Here is a 22,942-nt window from a genome sequence, read left to right as displayed (position 1 = left end):
TCCATCCAAACACTAACCAGAGAGTGCCATGGTGGTCAGTACTGAATATCAGTGGCAGTCTCAGTCAGTGTGATTTGGAATACTGTGTGCAATTCTGGAGGCCACACTACCGAAAAGATGTGCTGAGAGTAGAGTCGGTGCAACTGATGGCCACCAGGATGTTCTCAGGGCTCAAGGATCTATCGTACGAGGAAAGGCTGAAAAATTTGCGGCTGTACTCACTCGAGAAACGTAGGGAGAGAAGAGACATGATCGAGACGTTTAAGTATATTACCAGTCGTATCGAGATGGAAGAAGAGATTCTCTTTCTCAAAGGACCCTCAGCCACAAGAGGGCATCCGCTCAAACTCAGGGGCGGGAAATTTCATGGCGACACCAGGAAATATTTCTTCACCGAGAGAGTGGTTGATCCTTGGAACGAGCTCCCGGTGCAAGTGATCGAGGCAAACAGCGTGCAAGAATTTAAGAGCAAATGGGATGCCCATGTGGGATCCCTTAGAGGATTAAGCCAAGGGAACCTGTCACCGGGAGTGGGATCCCTAGGATAGTAGACTTGGGGGTGGGTCAGTAGAGTGGGCAGACTGATGGGCTATGGCCCTTATCTGCCGTCATCTTCTATGTTTCTAACTAGACAGGAGCCCTCATAATAAGTTAAATCACACTGAACATTTACTCCATTTTTGAACCTCTATAGCATTTGGTTCCTCACAGCTGTGCTAGCAGTAAATTTAAGAGACTGAGATTAGGAGTGAGGTTTGCTACTGTATGCACAAACTTACCTATTTGGAAACACTGCTCCTGTGAGATACTGTGAACTAGACTCTCAGGGGTCAATATGCAAAACCATTTAGCCAGCCGATGACAGTTAAATTGCTTAGTTAGGGCTAGCTGCTAATATTCAGTGGCATTTAACCAGCTAAGTACTGCTGAATATTACAGTTAATGCCAAACACAAAGCTGGCTGTTTGGGGGGCATTCCAGGGGCGCAGCCAGCACAAAAAAGGGATTGCATAAATGTCTGTCCTATTTTTATGTGGTAACCAATGACTGCTTAAGTAATAAATATTGACTTAAGTGGCTATTTGTTAGTTGGCTTAAAAATAGCCAGATATTTAGAGCTGAAGCCTGCACAAATTCCAGTTCTGAATATCCGGGAATAACACTGTCGGTGAGCAAAATGCTCACTGCCAACAGCTAAAAACTGATCCCTCATACACTCTTTAATGCCCTGGGACATGATAGAAAAAGTCTGTGTATTTTAGATTAGCAAAAACAATAGTTAGTTTACTGAGAACTAGATAACAAGTGACCCCTGGAGAAATTTCATCGACAGCAGCCAACAAAAAGAGGCAGCACTGAGAGAGCGGACAGCCACTAAGACACATTTGTTTACAATACATCAAGAGGCAGTTCAGGGCTAGCATCTCAGTACATAGGAATGTCAGCAAGAAGTACATATCAGCTGAAAAGAGGGGAGGTCAAAGAGGAATCTGTAGCCTGGAACCGATACACTGTGAAAATACAGCCCCCGGGGAAAGAGATGCACATGCAGAATACTGAGGGGACCTGGGGTTATATTCACAACTATATAATAACAAGCAACAGAAGAAGCTGCAAATTTCTCAGCAAGGAAGACATGCTCTAAAAGTGGCTGCAGTTAAAAATATCTTACCTACGCCATATTTTTCTAACAGCTCAATGAACTTTGCTTCCTCCTCTGGGCTCCATTTACCTTTCTTCAGCCCTTGGCTTATACCTTTCAGATACCTGCCAGAGAAGGGAGAGACACATGTATGCAATACAGCGTCTATACCAGTATGTTCATCAGACAACTTACAAAATGTTACCCCAAACATTCCCACTAGTGCTCACTTCATTAGAGCCTTAATTAGCATTGAAGTATTTTTCTTTTTGTACTAAAGTCCATTGGATCTGTCAGCTGAAGTACGTATTGGGCCATTTAATTGATTCTCCAATGACTTCAGCTTTGAGAATTAACATAAAATTCCTTCATTAAAAGATAGCACAAAAACATCATCTTTAAAAAGTGGTTTAGTTTAGCTTATTTTTAATTCTGCTATATTGCCTTTCATAGGACCAGAAAAAAAAAAAGCAGTTTACATATGAGAAAAGTGAAAAAAATGGTTTACTTATAAAGGGGAATATGACAAAAAGAACCAAAAGCGATAAATGACACAAACACATAACAAAGAAGTACCAAACTAAAGGGATAAATCACAACAGTAAAACAAGAAAGAGATGTTTAAAAAAGAATTTTAAATACCCTGCAGAAAATTATTCACTGAACATGACATTGTGTGCCTGGTCAGACCAATGGTTCATCAAGCCCAGCATCCTGTCTCAGACAGTGGGCATTCTGGATCACTGGTAAATTCCAGTAGGAAAAATTCATTTCACAAAATACACTCTGCACACTCCCAATTGGAATCCATAGTCTTCTTTGAACAGTTTAGGCCCACATTTACTAAAGATAGCGACTCAATCGCTGTTGGCCGATTCTCTGGCTGATTTTCAAACAGTGACTGATTCACTATCAAGTTGGCTTGCAAATGATTTGCACAGAGGCGCAAATCATTTGAATGCAAACTCACTGACTGAATCGCTCACTGAGCGATTGAGTTGGTGCAGAGCCCTGAAAGTAGTGACAAGAGAAGCAGCCTCCTGTCACTGCTGTCAGGGCTTCTGCCGGGTTTAAATTTTTTTTTTTTAATGGCAGAGATATTTTGCATGTATTGCATGCAAAATATCTGCCTAATAAAAAGAAAAAATGCTCCCCCCTCCAACAAAGCGCCCCTCCCTCCATCCAACTAAAAAAATGGCATGAGAGATGCCCACTCCCTCCTGCCACCATACACTAAATCGGACACTCTCCCCCCAATATGGCAGGAGGGATGCCCTCTCCCTCCTGCCATCGCCCCCACGCGACGTGATATGGCAGTAGGGATGCCCATTCCCTCCTGCCGTTGGGCCCCTCGGGTCTCTTCCCCCTCTCCACCCCTCTCTTTAAGTCGGGAGCAGGAGGGGTGCTCTTCTGCCAGCTGCCTGTCAGCAATGCGGGCCACTGGCCCCACTCCGTGAATCATGTGATGCACAGGGAGGGGGGCCTAAGGTCATGATTGGCTCAGGCACCTCCCTTGGGAATAGCCTACAGAAGTCCCTGATTGGCCAAAACAATGGCCTACATTGTAGGCATCTTCACGAGTCTAGAGAGATGCCTAGCATAAGAACATAAGAAACGCCCTCTCTGGATCAGACCGAGGTCCATCTAGTCCGGTGATCCACACACGCGGCGGCCCATTTAGGTACTCCTTTTTGGAGACCTGGATTTACCGTATCCCTCAATATGATATGCAAGAAGGTGTGCATCCAACTTGCGTTTGAATCCCAGAACAGTAGTCTCCTCCACAACCTCCTCTGGGAGTGCATTCCAAGCACCCACCACGCGCTGTGTGAAACAGAATTTCCTGACATTTGTCCTAAACCTGCTGCCACTCAGTTTCAGTCTATGTCCTCTTGTCCTCGTCACATCAGAATATTTAAGTAATGCTTCTTTTTGGTCTATTTTATCAAATCCTTTTAATATTTTAAAAGTGTCTGTCAAATCCCCTCTTAGTCTTCTCTTCTCAAGGGTAAACAGCCCCAGCTTCCTGAGTCGATCTTTGTAGGTCAAATTTTCCATTCCTTTGATAAGTTTCGTGGTTCGCCTCTGCACCTTTTCCAGCAGAGTTATATCTTTTTTAAGGTATGGAGACCAGTGTTGGACACAGTATTCTAAGTGCGGTCGGACCATTGTTCTATAAAGTGGCATTATGACCTCCTCCGTTCTACTCGTAATCCCCTTCTTAATTATGCCCAACATCCCGTTCGCTTTCTTCGCCGTCGCCGCCGCCGCACATTGTGCCGATGGTTTTAGGGTACTGTCAATCAGTACCCTCAAATCCCTTTCCTGCTCGCTTTTTGCTAACTTCACCCCCAACATCCTGTACTCATGTTCCTTGTTTTTCTTTCCTAGATGCATCACCTTGCATTTGTTTATATTAAAGTTCATCTGCCACTTTATCGCCCACGTTTCCAGCTTGTTCAGATCTTTCTGGAGGTCCTCGCAGTCCCTTTGAGAGCCAACTGCCCGACATAGTTTTGTATCATCTGCAAACTTAATTATATTGCATGTTGTATCCTCTTCCAGGTCGTTTATAAAAATATTGAACAAGATAGGCCCAAGAACTGAGCCCTGGGGCACGCCGCTAATCACTTTCTCCCAGTCCGAGAATTTCCCATTTATGCTAACCCGTTGCCTTCTGTTTTCCAGCCATTTGCCGATCCATCTGTGTACTTCTCCTTCAATTCCATGGCTTATTAGTTTCTTCATAAGCCTTGCATGAGGGACTTTGTCAAACGCTTTCTGAAAGTCCAAGTAAATTATATCCACTGGTTCTCCACCATCCATTTGTTTGTTCACTTTCTCAAAGAATTGTAGTAAGTTTGTCAAACATGATTTCCCTTTCCTGAAACCGTGTTGACTATCCCTTATTAGATTGTGGTCTTCCAAGTGTTGTACAATGTTCTCTTTGATTAGTGTTTCAATTATTTTCCCTGGAACCGATGTGATGCTCACAGGTCGGTAGTTTCCTGGATCCCCTCTTGATCCTTTTTTGAAAATTGGGATGACATTAGCTATCCTCCAGTCTTCTGGTATTTGTCCAGTTCTAATTGACATGTTAGCCACTTAGTAATAGATCGCCAATTTCCTCCTTGAGTTCCTTTAATACTCTCGGGTGAATTCCATCCGGTCCAGGGGATTTGTCGCTTTTTAGTTTGTCAATCTGGGAGTAAATCATGTCCAGCGTCACCTTCACTGTTGTTAGGCTTTCCTCTGTGGCCCCGGTGAATATCTTCCCTGTGTCTGGCATTATTGAAGTGTCCTCATTTGTGAAGACTGAGGCAAAGAATGTATTTAACCTGTCGGCAACCTGTTTATCCTCTTTAATTGACCCTTTCTTTCCATGATCGTCGAGAGGTCCTACCGCCTCTCTTGCTGGTTTCTTTCCCTTTATATATCTAAAAAAGGGCCACCTAAGCTCACCTAAGACCACTTCCAGGTGAAACTATGCACGCGCCTAGCCTTGGACAAGTTTAGGTGGGCCTACGTGCCTTCCCTAGACTCGAAGACACCTACAATGTAGGCAGCCTGCCTCGGGGTGTTGTTTTTTTTTTTAACGTGCGTCCCGATTGGCTGGTTCGACAGCAGTAGGACAAATACCGCCACCTACAATTGGGACGCCATTTATAGAATTTGCCCCTAAAAGTCTGCCCCGCACTGTCTTCATGTTCCAGTAATTACTGGAGTTCCCATTGAAGCCATATACAGAGCACAGACCATGCAAGTCTGCCCAGTACTGGCCTTAGTTTTTAAATTTATACCATTCATTTTCTAATTAGAGATCTTCTATGTTTATCTTACACTCTTTTGAATTCCATCACTGTTTTCTTCTCCACCACCTCTCTTGGGAGGGCATGCCAGACATCTACCTCCTTTCTCCGTGAAAAAGAATTTCCTATCATTACGCCTAAGTCTACTCCTCTGCACTCTCAATTTATGCTCTTTAGTTTTACCATTTTCCCTTCTCTGGAAAAGATTGTACCAGCCCTATTATTGCTTGGCTGACTGCTGTTAAATTTCTGCCCCACTTTATCAATGTTCAAGCAAAACACACAGCCCAGGGCTCTTTAAAACTTTAAAACCACCTGTTTTCCATCTCATCTTCAGACTTCACTCAGCCAGAGCAGCTCACTTTCTGTGCTCATTCAGTTAGTGATTGACCGGAAACAAGCAAAGAAGTCGTTGATTCCATTTCCCTCCCCCATGTTCCATGACATCATCAACAGGAAATTTTGTGACATCAGAGAATGGCCACATTACTGGTTTCTATCATGCCAGAGTGACAGACATCTCCTCCTCATGGCATAGGTACCTATCATAGCAATCATCCCAGGACCCAATGGAGATGTTAAACTCTGCTTGTTCATAAAGCTGAGTTTTCTTCAGGTCCCACTCTATGTTAGAGCCTCAAAGTATCACCTCACTAAAGTCATAATTCAGAGCGTCCTCAGCACTGATTACACCAATATCCACTGTTGTGTTTTTCCATACGTACATGCTGCTAAACATCTCTTCCACTTCAATTATCTGAATTGAGAAACTATTAATGAACTTATCAATACTGTTCGTTAAACTCAGAAGTATAACATCGCAATGCAGCAACATAGTACATGCCAGCAGATAAAGATCAGTATGTGTGACAGTTTTTCATATTTTATATGGTCAAGGACAATCATAACTGCTAGAATAAATCTCCTGGACATGCTTTTAAAAAAGCAGTTTTATCTTCAATTGCCCTCCCAAAACCAAATGAGGTCACTTCTTTGAGCAGGAAATTCCCAGGGGAAAATATCCATTAGACCTAGGTTCTTCCAGGAATGAGAATAAGATAATTTCAATTTTAAAATTACAATTATTCTCTTTGGACTTCCTTAAAATGAGACAAATGTTCATATAGTAGACTAGGACACTCTCCATCCTCCTAACGTCTCCCAAGTCCCCTGATTCTTAGAACTCTCAAAAAGGTTTATCTAAGTTTCTCTTTTTTGATAGAAGCAAATATGCATTTGACTAGGCTCCCTTTCAATTTAAGCTGCATTGGAAAAAAAAAAGTCTTGTGTTCATTTTAATATACGAAGAGAGAGAGCGAGAGAGAGACTGAGATTTAAAGGATGCAAGAGCACTTTGGGATGTGTGGATGAATATGAATTCATCCCCTGCTACATTCACATCTCAATAATTTGTCAGAGGATTATTTTCTAAGTGGACTTTTATTTTCAAAATTTCTATACCGTTTTATCCGAAATGGTTCTCAAGGAGTTACATACATAAAATGTTAAAAGTCTATACAAAATAAGAAAGTAAAATAAAAATATTAAGTGCAGCATGAATTCAGTATAGTATAAATCAATTGCTGAGTCTTCAACATCTTCCTAAAAGAATTCCTCTTTCCACATTTTTTAATTTGGCCAACAAGGCAATTCCATAGCTTTAACTCCTGCACATGTAAAAGTCATAGCGTTCGTATCTACATGTTTAGGATTGGTCTTTGTTTCAACAATATAGCACCTGCAGAACACAGGGACCTTTGTGGTTGATAACAAGACATCTTATTCTTTAAAATTTCAGGCATCGTACCATATAAGAATTGATGACATAACATGATTGCCTTATACTGAATTTGAAACGCAACTGGCAACCAATGCAGTTGTTGAAGATATGGAGTAATATGCTCATATCTTGATGTTCCAGTTATCAACCTAGCTGTGGCATTCTGGACCACCTGCAATGCCCTACATCTGGTCTTAGTTATTCCCAGATACAGGATATTGCAGCAGTCCAGCCGTGACAAGACAATTGCTTGTATAACAGCACGGAGGTCAGGAAATGACAGCATTGGTTTCACCCAGTACAATAAGTGTATTTTATGGAAAACATATTTGCACTGTTTTTACTACTTGACAATTCATAGTAAAGCCCTGGTTCCAATTTTACTCCCAATACTACTCCCAATACTATCATAGACTCCCTCACTAGTAGTACCTCATCCATTACTTTTAATGTTTTTGGCCATTTAATGTGGTCTGATTTCCCCACAAACATAAGAACATAAGAACATAAGAACTGCCATCTCCGGATCAGACCTTCGGTCCATCAAGTCCGGCGATCCGCACACGCGGAGGCCCTGCCAGGTGTACACCTGGCGTAATTTATAGTCCACCATATCTTTATATGCCTCTCTTAAAGGAGATATGCATCTAGTTTGCTCTTGAAGCCTAGGACGGTTCGATTCCTCAATAATCTCCTCTGGGAGGGCATTCCAGGCGTCAACCACCCTCTGAGTGAAGCAGAACTTCCTGATATTAGTCCTGAACTTGCCCCCCCTTAGCTTCATTACATGTCCTCTAGTCCGTGTCAAATTGGACAGTGTAAATAATCTTCTCTGCTCTATTTTGTCCGATTCCTTTCAGTATTTTGAAGGTCTCGATCATATCCCCACGCAGTCTCCTTTTCTCAAGGGGAGAACAATCCTAGTGTTATAAGTCTATCCTCATATTCCAGTCTCTCCATACCCTTCACCAGTTTTGTCGCTCGTTCTCTGCACCCTCTCCAGCAGTTTTATATCCTTCTTTAGGTAGGGAGACCAATGTTGGACGCAGTATTCCAAGTGTGGTCTGACCATTGCCCTATAAAGCGGCATTATAACTTTCTCCGATCTACTCGAGATTCCTTTCTTTATCATGCCCAACAGTCTATTTGCCTTCTTTGCCGCTGCCGCGCATTGTGCCGACGGCTTCAGGGTCCTATCTATCAGTACACCCAGGTCCTTTTCTTGTTCACTACTTCCCCAGAGTTGCACCTGACATTGTATACTCGTATTCCTTATTCTTATTTCCTAAATGCATTACCTTGCATTTCTCCACATTGAACTTCATCTGCCATTTCTCTCCGCCCATGTTTCTAACCGACACAAGTCGCTCTGGAGTTTCTCTCTATCCTCCTGCGATCTGATCGCCCGGCATAGTTTTGTATCGTCTGCAAACTTGATGATCTCACTGGATGTTCCTTCCTCCAGGTCATTGATATAAATATTAAAAAGGATCGGCCCAAGTACCGAGCCCTGGGGTACTCCACTAGTCACTTTCTCCCAGTCGGAGAACTTCCCATTTATGCCCACTCTCTGCTTTCGGTTTTCCAGCCATTTGCCTATCCATCTTTGTATATCTCCCTCTATGCCATGGCTTTGTAGTTTCCTGAGAAGTCTTTCGTGTGGAACTTGTCGAACGCTTTCTGGAAGTCCAAGTATATTATGTCCACAGGCTTCCCACTATCAATTTGCTCGTTCACGGTCTCAAAAAATTGGAGTAAATTCGTCAAACACGATTTCCCTTTCCTGAATCCATGTTGACTGGGTTTCATCAAGTCGTGTGCGTCCAAGTGCCGGACTATGCTATCCTTGATCAGTGCTTCAACCATCTTGCCGGGGACCGACGTAAGACTCACAGGCCTATAGTTGCCCGGTTCCCCTCTCGATCCTTTTTTGAAAATTGGCGTGACGTTCGCTATCCTCCAGTCGTCCGGTATCTGTCCAGTTCTGATTGTCAGGTTTGCAAGTTTTTGCAATAACTCTCCGATTTCAACCTTCAATTCCTTTAAGACTCTCGGGTGAATTCCATCCGGTCCAGGGGATTTGTCACTTTTAAGTTTGTCGATCTGATAGTATATCTGGTCTAAGTCCACTTCAACTGTGGTGAGGCTGTCTTCTATTTCTCCTGGAAACACTTTCTCCGCTTCAGGTATTGTTGAGGTGTCTTCCTTCGTAAAGACAGACGCAAAGAAGGAATTTAGTTTGTCTGCGATTTGTTTATCTTCCTTGATGTAACCCTTTTCTTCCCTGGTCGTCCAGGGGTCCCACTGCCTCTTTTGCAGGTTTTTTCCCTTTCACGTATCTAAAGAAGGGCTTGAAGTTTTTGGCCTCCTGGGCTATTTTTTCCTCATAATCCTGTTTGGCATCCCTCACCGCCTTGTGACATTTCTTCTGATCATCTTTATGTTTGTTCCAGGCTTCGGTTGTCTTTATGCATTTCCATTTTTTGAAAGAGTCCTTCTTTTCTTTTATGGCTTCCTTCACCTGTATGGTAAGCCATGCCGGTTCTCTTTTGCTCTTTGTTCTCTGATCTTTGGAAATCCTCGGAATGTAGAGATCTTGTGCTTCTGTGATAGTATTTTTCAGTAGGGACCATGCCTGATCTACCGTTTCAAGTTTGTCCACCATCTTCTCTAGTCGTTTTTCTACCATGGCCCTCATGCGATCGTATTTACCCTTTTTAAAGTTTAAGGTGGTGGTTAAGGTTTTGGCATGTTTCCCTTTCCCCGATGTCAAGTTTAAAGTTGATTACATTGTGATCACTCGTTCCCAGTGGAACCACGACTTCCACTTCTGTTATCGGTCCCGTGAGGCCATTAAGGACCAAGTCCAAGGTGGCGTTGCCTCTTGTCGGCTCTTTTACCATTTGTTCCAGGAAGCAATCCCCTAGCACCTCCAGGAACTTGGCCTCCTTGCCGCAGTGGAGGTTGCTAGTTTCCAGTCTAATCCCTGGGAAATTGAAGTCTCCCAATATAATTACATTGCCCGTCTTGCATTCTTGTTTGATTTCCTCCATCATTTCTGAGTCAGTTTCCTCCGCCTGTCCTGGAGGACGATAGTAAAGGCCAATTTTCGTATCTGCGCCATATTGACCAGGAATTTTGATCCAGAGTGACTCAAGCTTCTCTTTCATTTCTGTTGTAACCATTTCAACAGAATCTATTCCCTCCTTAACATATAGAGCAATACCTCCACCTTTCTGCCCTACTCGATCTCTTCTATACAGTTTGTATCCCTGAAGTACTGTGTCCCATTTGTTTTCTTCATTCCACCATGTTTCTGTTATGCAAATGATATCCAATATGTCATGTCTCGCTATTGTCTCTAGTTCCCCCCATTTTGTTACCTAGGCTTCTAGCATTCGTATACATACATCTAAGTTCCCTTCGTGTTACCTTTTTGGACCTTCTACTCTTGGCCGTCCCTATAGTTTCAATTACGGTATCCTTTACTGCTCCTGTGTTATCACCCTTGTTTGCTGTGTGTTCGTCCTCTCCTGTGTCTGAGTTGTCCATTCCTGCTTTTTCTCCCTTATTGGCTGTGAGGTCGTCTTCTCTTGTGTAGGAGTAGTAGTCCTTGGCTTCTTCGCCAGGGCATCCTGCTATCCGTGCCATCGACCGGTGGTCGACTGTCGGCTTTCCCCTATCTTTCAGTTTAAAGCCTTCTCGATTGCCTTCTTCATGTTGCCTGCCAAAACTCGTGCTCCTTCCTTGTTGAGGTGTAGTCCATCCCTTCTGTAGTACTTGCTTTTTCCCCAGAACGCCGTCCAGTTGCGCACGAAGTCGAAGCCTTCTTCTTCGCACCATCGTCTCATCCAGGCGTTGATTACTTGCAATTCCCCTTGTCTCTTTCCATCTGCTCTGGTACTGGGAGGATCTCAGAGAAGGCCACCTTCACCTCCCTGATCTTCCAGTTGTCTTCCGAGTGAGCGGAGCTGGCCCTTCACTCTTCCCCTGTCATACTTCCGCCCGCTCACATCATTTGTTCCCACGTGGATAAGCACAGCGGTGTCCTCGTCCCCATGCGCCATCTATGATCCTGGAGATCCTGTTGGTCACATCCTTCACTCTTGCTCCAGGCAGACAGGTGACGACTCTGTCCTCTCTTCCTCCTGCGGTGTGGCTGTCCACATGTCGTATAATGGGAGTCGCCTACGATGATCCCCATCTTCTTTATTCGGGAGTTCCTTGGGGGGGCGTAGGTCCACGTCCTTGGAGTAGGGCCAGTCTTCTTCCTCCAATGATACTCTTGAAATTGTTTCCTGTTCTTTGGGTGGGGGCGATGTCTTCCTGTGCTCTCACTATTCCTCCTGGTGTGCGGTTGTCTCCTACCTCGTCTTCGGTTTCTTCTGGGTTTGCATGGGTGTCTTCTCTCCTCACATGGGTTCCTGAGTACAGTTATTCCAGCCCTGGGATCTCTACGTGGTGCTGATGAGCTTCCTCTATGAACATTTCTAGTTTCTTGACCTCGTCGTTTGGGGCTGTACTCCACTAGAATCTTCTCCTGTGCTCGGATTCTGTCTTCGAGTTCCATCACTGTTCCTTCCAATAGTCTTACCTGACATTTCAAGCTATCCATCTCCATGCATCGATTGCAAATGTATGCCTGGATCCCCGAAGGGAGGTAGTCATACATATTGCAGCCGATACAGAAGACCGGAAAGCTCACCTTCTGACTTCTTTGGCTTCCATTTCTTACTTCCCTTGTGTGTGCTTGTGTCCCCTTGCCTGCTGTTTCCTTATGTTGCTTGCCTTGCTGTGTCTTTTTGTGTGTGCTGTCTCCGCTCTACCTCACCTTGATTGTATGTGTGGGTTTGTTCCCTTGGCGTCTGTCTCTTCCTTACCTTCTGTGTTTGTCGCTTCTTACCGTTTAGTCCTCCTCGGTGTTCTTGATAGTAGATACTTGATAGTAGATACTCGTCCCTTGCAAGGCCCTTCGCAAAGGCGCTCTCGCTAAGGCGAGCGCCTTTACCGCTCGCCTTCGCCGCGCGCCGAACGGCTGGGCGCCGTTGGCTCCGCTCAGCTTCGGTTTGCCTTCCTTCCTTCTGCTTTTGCCCTAAATCCTCTGTCTCTCTCTTCTGCTTTCTCCTGCTTGCCTCCTTGTCTTGCAATGTGCTCCGAGATTGGCCCCTCCCCTTTTAAGGGGGAGTTTCGGTGGCTGATGTCAGGGGTGGGCGGAGCTAACTCTCGCCGATCCCCTTAGTCTCCTGCCTCTTCTCTCCCCTTCTCAGCTTCGGTTTGCCTTCCTTCCTTCTGCTTTTGCCCTAAATCCTCTGTCTCTCTCTTCTGCTTTCTCCTGCTTGCCTACATTCAATCTTAAACCCTGCTTCTACATCCATCCAGTGATTTCACTCATTTAACTACTCAACAGCTTTTCCAACACATCTCCCCATACACACACTGGGGGGGAAAAAAAAAAAGATATCATCCGCATAAATACGGTATTCAACTCCTAAAGATTGAAACAACTGACCAAATGTTGAGTGAATGAACACTTACATAGGGTATGTTAATTACATAGATGTTACATAGGGCACGGCCATTTTCAGAGTTTTATGACTTGCCTCTCAGTGATGTTACAAATCATAAAACTCTGAAAATGACCATTATCTCTGTACCACCTTCTTGGCAACTAAGACAGAGAGATACAGGCTCACCTTTATTCTGTAGAAAAAATGCTAAAAATTCTTAATTGCAAATCTCAGATCTCACATGCAAGATGCTAATTACCTGTCTCTACATTGACTGTCACTCCTTCCTGGCACTTCTGTGCGAATTTTATACCAGTCACGTTCTCCAAATTTAGCCACAGCTTTCAACAGCAACTATAATGAATGACACACAAAAGCAAAGCAAAAAATTACTCAGTGCATTTGCAACTGCTGGCATCTCTGCTTTCCCCTGCCTGGAATGAAACAAAATGTTTGGCCTCAGTGCAAAATATATTGGGACCCTTGCAAAAATCCTTTAAGGTTTGTAGAAAAGGAAAGGGAGCTCACAGCATCCTCCTCTGGTGTCCAGGATCCTTTTTTCAAGCTGGGATCCACAGATTTTGTCCAGCGATGAAGGAGCTGCATGGAATCTCTTCCTTCCATATAATATGCCACTAAAAGAAAATATTTCACAATAAATACTCAGTATGATTAAAGCCATTCAGCTTGCTCAAAACAAATCACTTTTCATAGATGTTTCTTTGCTTAGTTTGGGGGGAGGCAGGGGAGTATGGCGGTCATATTAGGGGTACGGGTAAGGGAGTAAATAAGCACCAGCACTTGGGAAGACATCACAATTCATAACCCTTCTGCTTCACTTCTGCTTTCGAGTTTCCTCCTGCTCCTGTTGAAACCAAACCTGAGATTTTGGAGCCATGAGAATTGGTTCACAGTTAACTGAGGATTTTTCCTCTTATTTGTAATAAGCATCTCACCTCAACATACCTAGTCTCAACTGGGGGATCACTCAGAACTCTGCAATCAGGAAACCTAAATCTGGACACCAGATGTCATTTTTGAGGAATGATCACAATTCTTCCCCTCGACCTGTGTGGGTTATGAACACTACCTATGCAGCAGCCTCAACCCCAGCTGACAGGGAATGAACTGGAAGCCTTCTAGATAGGCTTGGAGTTATAGGTTTCAGATAAAATGATAGGGGAATAAACACCAGGAAACATTATTTAGACCAAACAAAAACGCTATCTCCCTCCCAGTGCTTTAGCACTATAGTTTGGACAGTTATGTGACAAAGATCACCGTAGCAAAACTGTGCATTTTATATTTTTGAAGCATGGTAAATTAAAAAAAATATATTTTAAACTGTGTGTTTGTGGTTTCCACATGCTTGCTGTTCTGCAAAATATGCTACATTGATTGAATCAATCTATTTGAGGTCTTTATGATTCTTTATAGTGTACTCTGGTTTGAGCTTTTGTAAAGACAGATTAAATACAGGCAATCCCTGGTTTAAGAATGCTCGATTTACATTGAACTCGTACTTATGAATTGGGGCACTGCCTCTCCCTTCCTGTGCCAACGCGCCACTTCTTTCTCTCTTCCTGTCCAAACGTGACCATCTTCCTTCTTCCTTCCGTGTCCCAATGCACCCCTTGTCATTCTGCGTCCCAAATTTGTGCCTCCCACGGGCGTTTACCTCCTCTGGCCCGCTCCCTTCTTCCAGCTGCACTTTTCTTGGCAAAGCCGCGAGCGGCAGCTCCCGCACATGGTCCCCTGGTCTTCGCAAAGCCGCAATTGGTGGCTTTCTGCATGCAGCACGCTGACCAAGAAGCCTTTCCCCCGATGCAGACGTCAAAGGGAAGGCTTCCTGGTTAATGGACCGCTTGCAAGAGCCGCCAATCAAGGCTTTGCAGAAGCTGCTGCTCGTGGCTTTGCCAAGAAAAGTGTGGCTGGGAGGAGGGAGTTGGCTAGAGGAGGTAAACACCTGCGGGAAGCATGAATTTGGGATGCGGAACAGAGGGATGTGTTGGGAGAGGAAGGGAGGAAAAGGGACTGCATTGGCATAGGAAGAGAGAAGCACAGAAGGAAGAGACTGCGTTGGGACACAGAAGGAAGGGAGGGAGCGCAAATTTTGGATAAAGAACGGAAGGAAGAAAGGAGGGAGGGAGCATGAACTTGGGAGATAGGCTGTAACAATGGAGGGAGTGAGGAAAATAGATGCTGAGGTGGGACAGGGAGAATTGTTGGGCACAGATGTCTGAGTGAGGGAATGGGTTATTTTACCACGTCAAGCTATTTTAGCACTAAGTTTCCTTTTAATTACTAATAACAGGATTAACAGTAAAATAACCTGGCTTAAAAGTAGTCCATGTTGATAACTCCCCCCCCCCACCCAATTCATATAATCAGACACGATTTAGCAAACCGCTCTCAGGACCTAAAAAAACAGCTTAGGAATACGAGGGTCATTTCATAAATAATGCACACTGGGTTTTTTTTTTCCAAGTATTTCTTTACAAATCTTCAATATAGTCTCCCTGCTTTGCAATGACCGAGTCCCAATGTCCGGGAAGCTTCATTATTCTATCCAAGACACTGTTTTGTTCAGTTGCCGAATGGCTCAGGTACCGGCGGAAGAAAGCTCTTCCACAGATGCAAAACAATGTCCACGCAAAGGTTGTTTCAACTTTGAAAAAAGGTCGAAGTCTGGTGGACTCATGTCTGAACTGTAGGGCGCATGAGGTAACACCTCCCAGCCTTATTCGTGTAGTTTTTCAATGATGAGTGGAGAGCTCCATCTTCCCCACAACCAAAAAAAATTTTTATGAGCACAAACAAAAGTCAAACAAATGATGATTTTTGCTTATGATCATGAAGGAGTCATCATCACAGACAAAGTTCCATGTGGAAGAAGTGTCACAGCGGTATATTAACATGATTCTTTCCAAAACATGCGCAGAAAAATGCACATAACCCGACCTCAGTTGCTCTTGGCTGGGCCACTCATTCTTCATGACAACGCTCGCCTGCACATAGGGAATGTCATTGAAAAACTACATGAATATGGCTGGGAGGTGTTACCTCATGATCCCTACAGTCCAGATATGAAACCACCAGACTTTGACCTTTTTCCAAAGTTGAAACAACCTATGTGTGGACATTGTTTTGCATCTTTGGAAGAGCTTTCTTCCACCAGTACCCGAGCTATTCGGCAACTGAACTAAAACGGTGTCTTGGATGGAATAATGAAGCTTCCCGGATGTTGGGACTCGGTCATTGCAAAGCAGGGAGAATATATTGAAGGATTGTAAAGAAATACTTGAAAAACAATAAAACATGTAAATTAAAAAAAATAGGGTGCATTATTTATGAAATGGCCCTCATATTTATAAAATGATATCAGAAAAAGACCATCCACCCTGTTTCATCTGCCCATCCTACACCAACTACTCTCAGAGATCCTCTGTGCTTATCTATGATTTCCTGAATTCAGATGCATCCACCACTCTTTCTATAAAAAAAACATTTTCATGAGCTGTAACTGTATACAAGTGGTATAAGAACTAAGCAAACTATGAACATAAGACCTGGTCGAGGACTCCAGGGACTTTGATTTGGAACCATAGATCTACTGCAATTTTTTTAAATTACAGTATTGCAATAATTACTACAATAGCTGAGACATGTCCTTTCCACCTTAATACATATACAGTATTGTTTAAATATCAATATGGAAGATGAAACTGTTCAGATAGTTACACTAACAAAAAATGTATCATTTAGAAACCCCCCCAAAAAAACAAAGCTCTGACTAAAACTTAGGTGAAAGTTCAACTGGAATTTCCTGCCCCCTAAATTAAGATCTTAAATGTAGGTGACTAAACTTAGGCCTGTTATTATATTGCCTATATAAAAGTGCCATGCACTGAAAAATCAGTGCTAAACTCCTAATTACTTTCCCTAACCTGGTCTTCCCCTCCCCAACACCATTTCTAGGTGCCTAAGACTGAAGTGAAAACAGGCTCCTACATTTAGGGACCCAACAGAGGGGTTAGGGGAGGAGATTTTCATCTAGGCAGATCTAAGCACTGAGTATCACGCCATAGGAAAGATAGACCCACTGTTTTTTGGAATAGACTTTTCATTTATTCTATGCATATCTGATTTGTCTGCTTAAGCACACCATTAAAAGTAGCAAAGTGTCAGGGAAAGCCCCACGACCTGACCATTTAAATGGCAATACAGGTCTTCAATATAAAATGTACAAGATGCTGTTTGAGGTTCTGATTCATTAGCTGTTTGCTGGCTTGATAAACATTTTCTGAAACATGGCATCTATTCATTACAGGGAGGGGTAGGTGGTGGTTAATAAACAGAAATGAGGAAGTTATCTTTACGCTTTGCTGCTCTTGAAAAGATTAGTGCATAAAGAACCATCATGTGCCAGTTGTTTAGTTTTGTATTTAACTGAATTCAATAGAAACAGTTAAAAAATAGAGCTGCTTGATAATTAGAGGTGAAGGACCCAGCTTAGAGGGCAGGTTTGTACCTAGCTTTCCTCACTGTGTTTCATTGTTGTATTCTTTCCAGTCCTAAAAGCTAACTCCTCAAACACCGACACATTTCCTCTCAGAATTCCACACTCTACATTAAAGAGAAATCACGCCTTACTTTTCTTATAGGGAATGAAGTTCCCAACTCTCATTTCTTGCACTAGCTGTAGAAGCATATGGTCCTCCTCCTTTGTAAATTCTTTCCTCTTGAAGTCTTTATTGTAGCCCTGATACTTCTGCAAGCACTGGAATGCTGTTCTGTTTGTCTTAAATATAAAAAAATACTATTCAGGCTTAAAGCAATCTTTGAATTCACATGGATCCCACATGAAGTTACTATGCCTCCTGATTTATAGCTTTTATTAGCCCGGCTAGAGGAGAGATAATGAGACCATCATAGATACAACCCTCCAAAGGGTGAAGGACATCCATATGCAAGTACCAAAAGCTCAGTCAAACTCAATTTTCAGTTTACTAGACTTTTGTCATGCTCAGCCTTACCCCGAGTTTCCAGCTATAGTCTGCCAGTCTACCAAGTTGTGCTTTTCAGCAATCTCCCTCAGTTTCTCCACCTCCTCTTTACTCCATGGTTTCTTGTTGATAGAAGGATGCTCGCTGTTTTGCCAGAACTTTCTAATCTGCTCTGGCTTGCGTGTTCCATCAAACTAGGAAAGACAAACAAAGAACTTAACTTCCGAGAAAATGGAGGACATAAAAATTAGCATCAAGATAAATGGCCAGCTAAACCAGAGTTGAGTAACCTGTGGCCCACCACTGAATTTTGTGCAGCTGTATGACCATGGGAAGTATACACAGAAAACAGCACCCACAAATATCATTAATCAGAATTTTGATATCAGTGGAACCATTGAAGAATATGACTGTCAGCCTAGAGGCCTATGGGAGATTATATCAATCTAACTCTGGCATGGGAAGGCAGATAGACCCTTAGTGCAGGGAAACTGTTTTAAGTTTCCCTGATTGAATCATGACTAGCTAAAAGGTGTTAATGTCTGATTAAGAGGGTGCTTAGGTCCAAGTGCACAGATCAAGAAACAAAGAAGCCAGAGACCTAATCCCATCACCATGCTTGCAGGTATTATACCCTCCTTTGTTAATTAAATTGACCATTGTCTCAAACAGTTTGCAAGTTCTAAACAGAAAGATACTGGGAGATACAATATTTTCTCTAGTCAGAATAAGATTCCAAGGTATAAAAGCCTGCTCTCTGCTCTATCAATCTATCTCTTTTTCTATGGAGCTATCAATGTCTCTTTTCCTATCAAGCTATCAGGAGAAGGGTCTTGGCCCTCTCTCTCTCTTTCTATCTAGCTATCTCTTGGCTCTTGGCTTGGCACTCTGGTTCTCTCTTGAGCTCTCTCTATCTCTCTGTCTATCCTTCTCTTTATCTATGGAACACGAAACATCACCCCATCCCTCTTTCTCTCTCTCTGCCTTTCCCTGAAACTTCACACTCAATTCCTTCTGGACTCTGTAAGGCAGGGGAACTGCTGGGCTCTCTATTTAAGTGTAATACTCTCTACTTAATTGTAATGATTATAAATATAGCTTTTCTGTAAGACTATTTCTATAATATATTCTTTATGCAAAAACCTCTGGCTGTGCCTCTGATTCTACTTCCTGGTGAGTCATCAGTGAGGGAACTGAACCTGGGACCTGGCGTCTGTCAGTGCGCATTTCACTTAACCCCTACCACCTAACATTGTGGGGGTGCGACCATCCTTACATTTTACAAAACTGACAATGACAATAGGACAAAACTTGTTTGGCAGTTTTAGCAACTGTTTGGAAAGACATGTATACGGTAACAAACCATTCTGGCAATAATTCATGTTCAGTGAGTCATCATATTGAGATTTTTTGGCAGTGAATTATATAGTGTATTTGTTAATTTTCTGTGCGCAGCCCACAAGAGACAGCACCAACATTCATGCAGTTCTCTGTGTATAAAGATTGTCCTCTCTTAAGAGTGACACCTACTGGCTGGCTCAAGAGTACACTTGTACCATGTTCTTTGGGGACTTAAGCTTCCTACTCTGAATACTAGGCTAGATGGAATGGGGAGAGAAAATGTCCTGGACAGATACAAATTAAGATTCCTGGAACCATAGCCCCAGTGGGATCTAGTTCTGAATGACCTGAAGGCTGATGCTAGATTGGGGGCTGAAGAGCTCCATATCACAGGCCATACTTTTTTTTCTTAGTTTATTTGCACTTTTTCTTCCCAGTTCTCTTTTTCTTTTTTTTGTTTTAAATTCTTTATTCATTTTTGTATGTTACAACAAGTATAGCAGATAAACTCATATGAACTTAAAAATACACACTTGATTAACTCTCATATAATACATTAAGTATAACAATTCATTACAAATTAATATTCTATAATATTTTAAATATTATGTAATAAACCTAATATTTAAATTATTCTTATTAAATAGAAAATCCTCCCCTCCCATCACAATATTACATACAAGTACCATTACATTGAAACTATTGATAGAATCATATATTATGAAATAACAAAAATAAAACCCACCCAGTTCTCATGTTTTTTGGTTCATTTCACAAATTAATTTTAATTTAAAAATATTAACATTCACAAATTGACTTAATATATTTTAGATACTTTTAGACAAGTACTAACCAACTACATGCATACTACCAACTCTGCCTTGTGGAAACAAGTTTTCATGTGATTCTCTCCACACTTACATTAATATTTGCAATCTTTTCCCAGTCATGTTCGTCTGTTCTTTTCCCTACCAATATCTCCTCAGTAATGAGGCTGAAAGAATGAAGAAAAAAGTTGCTTACCAGTATCAGGTGTACCTTTAAACTTTAACCCAAACATATTCATAATTTCTACAACACTTAAAATGCGACCAAAAGATTTCCTAGAACTGGAATTCAGAGAAATTTCAAAAAGGATCAGGAGTATGTGAAACTGATATACAGAGAAATGCTCTTTGTTTGAGGACACAACCTGATTTTATCACAATCACTTTTTTTTTTGGGGGGGGGAGAGGGGAAGAGACCAAAAGGGGCTATTTACTAAAATGCTCTAAGGTTTTACAGGTAACATGCACTAATTGAGTGGAGGGGTGGCCTAGTGGTTAGAGCAGCTACCTCAGCATCCGGCAGGTTGCAAGTTCAAGTCATTCTACAGCCCCTTGTGATTCTGGGCAAGTCACTTAACACTTCATTGCCCCACGTAAACTGCTTTGATTGTGTAAGTCACACAGAAAAAGCAGTTTATCAAGTCCTATGCCCCCTTTGTTAATTGCCAAATTTTAACATATGAAACTGCAAATCCTCTTTGCTATCTGTTGGGGGCATGTTCAGTTATCTTCCCAGCCAATATAAATAGACAGAACAAAAACCAGTAGGTAGAAATGACCACAGTGGAGCAGACCAAGAGGACAATGATAGGTCTTTTATTAAAGTTGTAGAATATCAAAACACAGAGCGGAAGCATGACTAAGGACCTAACATGAGCTGTGTTTCGGCTATAAGCCTTCCTCAGGAGTCCTCAAAATACTAAAAACATTACAAAATATACATAAATACAAAGCTCAGCATAGACATAATAAAGATATTATAAAGAATCAAACCATATGCATAATACAAAATCATCAGAAAATATTTAAAAATATGTAGAAAAACAATCATACAATTGATGTACATTTGAATTTGACCAAAAATTTGAGTAGGAAGAAAAATTAATGAATTAAATGAAAGGCAAAAAAAAAAAAAAAAAAAAAAGACTCTAATTAACACCCCCTAATAAAACCACAGAAGCGGTTTTTAGCGCAGGCCAGCTAGCTGAATGCTCTGCGCTGCTTCCGATGTTAATAGGAATTCAATGAGTGTTGGGAGCAGCGCAGAGCATTCAGAGCACCAGCATGGCTAAAACCGCTTTTGCGGTTTTGTAAAAGGAGGGGTAAATGAAGGGCAAAAAAAATTACTCCGTTTGATATTCAACCTGGTCTGCTCCACTGAGGTCATTCTCACTTCCTTTGTTGGTTATTGCCAATTATCTTCCCATATAGATATAGTGCAGAAGAAACTGTGAAGTCCGATCCCCAATCATTCTCTACCCTGTACTGCATTTGCGCATCTTAAGTGCTAAGGTGATACGTTAACAATGCAGCTGCATACAGCTTAGTAAACAGGAAATACAGCACAATTTTCAAAGTGATTTCCGTGGGCAAAATGTGTAAGTTCTACTGCATTGCACTTTTATCTGCATTTGTGGGAGGCTTTCCCTGGACAAGGTTAGTGCAAGGATTGCAAAAATATGTCTTAAAAAAGAAAAAAAAAAAGAGAGAGGAGTACCTGCTCATATGGAACTTCACTTTGAAAATTAATTATTTTGAAGTATGCAGGTAAATCAAAAAAACATATCCATAGACAAGGCAGTTATTTGGACAGTAGGAAAATTGCCCCATATGTATTTTCGCATAGACAATTTTCAGAGTAGTTTCTTTTCGTGCAAAGTATTTTTAACCCATGTAAATCTGCTGCCTGAAAAGCACTGTCCATCTTTCATGCTCTTTCTTAGCTCTAGAGATGGCAGTGTTCTCAGAAGAAAATGGCACACGTTTTTAACCCCACTGCAACTCCTTATAACCTTGGGAAAGGTCACTAGACTCTCTATTGCCTCAGTATCAACTTAGATTGTGGGCCCTCCAAAGACAGGAAAATACTGCTCGTAGAATATCTGAATGGAACTCATCTTCTGTTACAATTGAAAAAGACATTCTGAGTCAAATCAAAATAATCAAATAAATGAATGTTTATGCAGCCCTTTCAAACTAAATTCTAGCTGCATATGAAACAGGTGCATGTGACCATAGGTCTTCTGCGCCCAAGCTGTTTTCAAAGGTGTGTATAGCAGGGGGTGCGGAAAAGTTCTCAGCCTAACCAACTTCCTAAATTTTGAATATTATTTTGCTACCATAGCTGAAAAGAGTGTTATTTTCTTTTGCAAAGTGCCAATTTGCAGAATCTTAATGCTATGTTTTTTGGGGTTTTTTTTTTTTTTTTTACATTGTTTCAGATCATTGACTGAACCATGTCAATGAAAACTGTGGAATTTCCAAGTATAAAACTCCGAGCCATCATGAAGTTCTTATTCCTGTCGAAGAAAACGTCAAAGGAAATCCATGAATGTATGATGCAAACATTGAGTGCCTATCATACTCCACATTGAAGAAATGATGTGCAAACTTTCAGCATGGAGATTTCGAGACCAAAGCAGCAGCATGTCTGGGAGGCCTCAAATGGTGTCAACTCCTGAAATTGTTAACCATGTTCAAGATCTAATTTTGGCAGATCAGTGAATTTTGGCTAAAATAATTGCTGAGAGACTACAGATATCCAGTGAACTTGCTGGGTGTATAATCCATGAGCAACCAGGTATGCAGAAGCTGTAATAACATAAAATTTTATTTGTATACTGCTATACACCTAGAAGTTTGATGTGGTTTACAGAGTCATCTAAAGGCTGAACACAAAAAGTGCATAGTATAGTACAGGAGATGAACAATTAGAATGCTCTGTGGGCTGAGTAGGGTCAGTGAGAAGAGAAGATATACAGGTCAATGCTCAATCAGAAACATATAGTACAAATGGGTTTTCAAGTTGTG

The 22,942-nt window shown here is 42.0% G+C and overlaps 1 protein-coding gene across 1 annotated transcript in view; it reads right to left on the bottom strand.

Moving 5' to 3' along the window:
• The window catches only part of SNAPC4 (small nuclear RNA activating complex polypeptide 4), a 127,666-nt gene that overhangs the window by 72,612 nt on the left and 32,112 nt on the right, over nt 1-22,942 (bottom strand). Inside the window, exons 9-15 of the mRNA XM_033960333.1 lie at nt 20,007-20,079; nt 17,775-17,938; nt 17,681; nt 17,392-17,539; nt 13,267-13,373; nt 12,998-13,092; nt 1,673-1,767 (exon numbers count right to left, since the gene is read on the bottom strand). Of these exons, the coding sequence (XP_033816224.1) occupies nt 1,673-1,767; nt 12,998-13,092; nt 13,267-13,373; nt 17,392-17,539; nt 17,681; nt 17,775-17,938; nt 20,007-20,079 (683 nt within the window). The remainder of the gene's footprint in view (nt 1-1,672; nt 1,768-12,997; nt 13,093-13,266; nt 13,374-17,391; nt 17,540-17,680; nt 17,682-17,774; nt 17,939-20,006; nt 20,080-22,942) is intronic.

The sequence above is a fragment of the Geotrypetes seraphini genome, chromosome 10 (assembly GCF_902459505.1).
Source record: "Geotrypetes seraphini chromosome 10, aGeoSer1.1, whole genome shotgun sequence".
NCBI lineage: Eukaryota > Metazoa > Chordata > Amphibia > Gymnophiona > Dermophiidae > Geotrypetes > Geotrypetes seraphini.
This window is presented reverse-complemented; position numbering and strand designations above follow the sequence as displayed.